The following is a 1,343-nucleotide window of genomic DNA, read 5'->3' as shown; positions in this document are numbered from 1 at the left end:
GGAAGGGGCTCGCGGCCGGGCGTTCCCGCCCCGCCCCGAGTCCCCACCTCCTCCCAGTCGCCTCCCGCCCGGGCTGAGGAGCCTGAGGAGAGCGTCTCAACTTGGTGCCCTGGGGCACTTTTTCCTCGAGTCAGCGAGCTGGCCTCTGTGAGCCCCAGGAGGCAGGTGGAAGGCGGCGGGCGGTGGGAGATAGAGCAGAGGTGCGCACGTCAGGAGACCCGTGGAGGAAAGCAGCCCGGGAAGGGGGTGGCGGTGGGTGCCAGAGGAACGGCCGTGGGATGGAGGGGGGCCCCACGGCTATCGCCCCTGGGGTACTGACCTGCACTGAGGCCCCCGGGACGGACCTGAGGCTCTGCTCCACACCTGCAGGTCCAGCGCCTCCACGCCACGAGCCATGGTGCTGCCCGGAGCGACGGGGGAAGGAGGCCTCCTGGGTGGCGGCCGAGCTGTAGGGCCGGGTAGAAGCGCCTTCAAAAGGGGCCCACGCGGTGGAACACTGGGCTGCCGGTGCGCCCTCCACACCGCCCCCGGGCGGCCGGGCTGTGCACTCCCAGCCCTGCGGGGCTCCTGACTCTACATTCTTTCCTTGATTTCGGCATTCTTTTCTTGTTTCCTACATCCATTCCTTTGCCCATTTTAAAAGTCATTTGTATTTTGATGAGTTCAAGACACAGGCCATATTCACTGAATGCCAAGCCTAGGGCTGAGTACTGTGGGCACCGAGATAAGAAAGACCAGATCCTTTCCCTCCAGGACTTCACGTTAAATGAAAAGTTCATTCATTTTGACGTGTTTTTATTCTGAAGTGCACGATCACAAAACTCTGTGACAAGGGTCATGCTTCGGAGATGTTAAAAGTGCTACGGGCGCACAAGGGAAAGAGAAACGAATCGCTGTTAGCTCGCGCGGGGAAGCTGGCCTCCTGCGCGGGGAGTGAGTGTCCACGTGGCCGGGGCGGGCACAGAGGGACGGCGCAGACCTGCAAGACCCGAGCCTTGGGACTCGGTAAGCCCACGTGCTGGTCTGCAGCCACTGCTGCTCTTCCCTTCCGGAACTTCAAAGGAAGACGCCTGTCGGAAACGGGACATGAATCTTAGAGATGAGGGTCGCGGTCACTTACCCAAATGCAACTTTCAGCTGTGGGTGATGTTGACTTGGAAGTTCCGACGAGCCAATAGCCTCTTTTCCAGGGAGGCCTATTCCTATTGGTGGCAGCAGCAGCAGCAAAGTCCGCGAGTTCCAGGCTGTTTCAATCAGCAAATGTTTAAAAGTTCTCTGGGTTTAACAAGGCAAAGAATATTCTGCCAGGTAATTATTTTAATATGCATCTCCAGGTAGAAGCA

At 58.9% G+C, this 1,343-nt stretch overlaps 1 protein-coding gene across 2 annotated transcripts in view; it reads right to left on the bottom strand.

The window, feature by feature from the left end:
* Positions 1-453, bottom strand: part of MCOLN2 (mucolipin TRP cation channel 2) — a 58,866-nt gene extending 58,413 nt beyond the window's left edge. For both annotated transcript variants that reach the window (XM_024767864.1, XM_024767865.1), the window contains exon 1: positions 320-453. In XM_024767864.1, the coding sequence (XP_024623632.1) occupies positions 320-396 (77 nt within the window). In that variant the 5' untranslated portion in view covers positions 397-453. The remainder of the gene's footprint in view (positions 1-319) is intronic.
* Between the last annotated feature and the right edge of the window lie 890 nt (positions 454-1,343).

The sequence above is a fragment of the Neophocaena asiaeorientalis genome, unplaced genomic scaffold, assembly GCF_003031525.2.
Source record: "Neophocaena asiaeorientalis asiaeorientalis breed wild unplaced genomic scaffold, Neophocaena_asiaeorientalis_V1.1 scaffold546, whole genome shotgun sequence".
Classification (NCBI taxonomy): Eukaryota; Metazoa; Chordata; class Mammalia; order Artiodactyla; family Phocoenidae; genus Neophocaena; species Neophocaena asiaeorientalis.
This window is presented reverse-complemented; position numbering and strand designations above follow the sequence as displayed.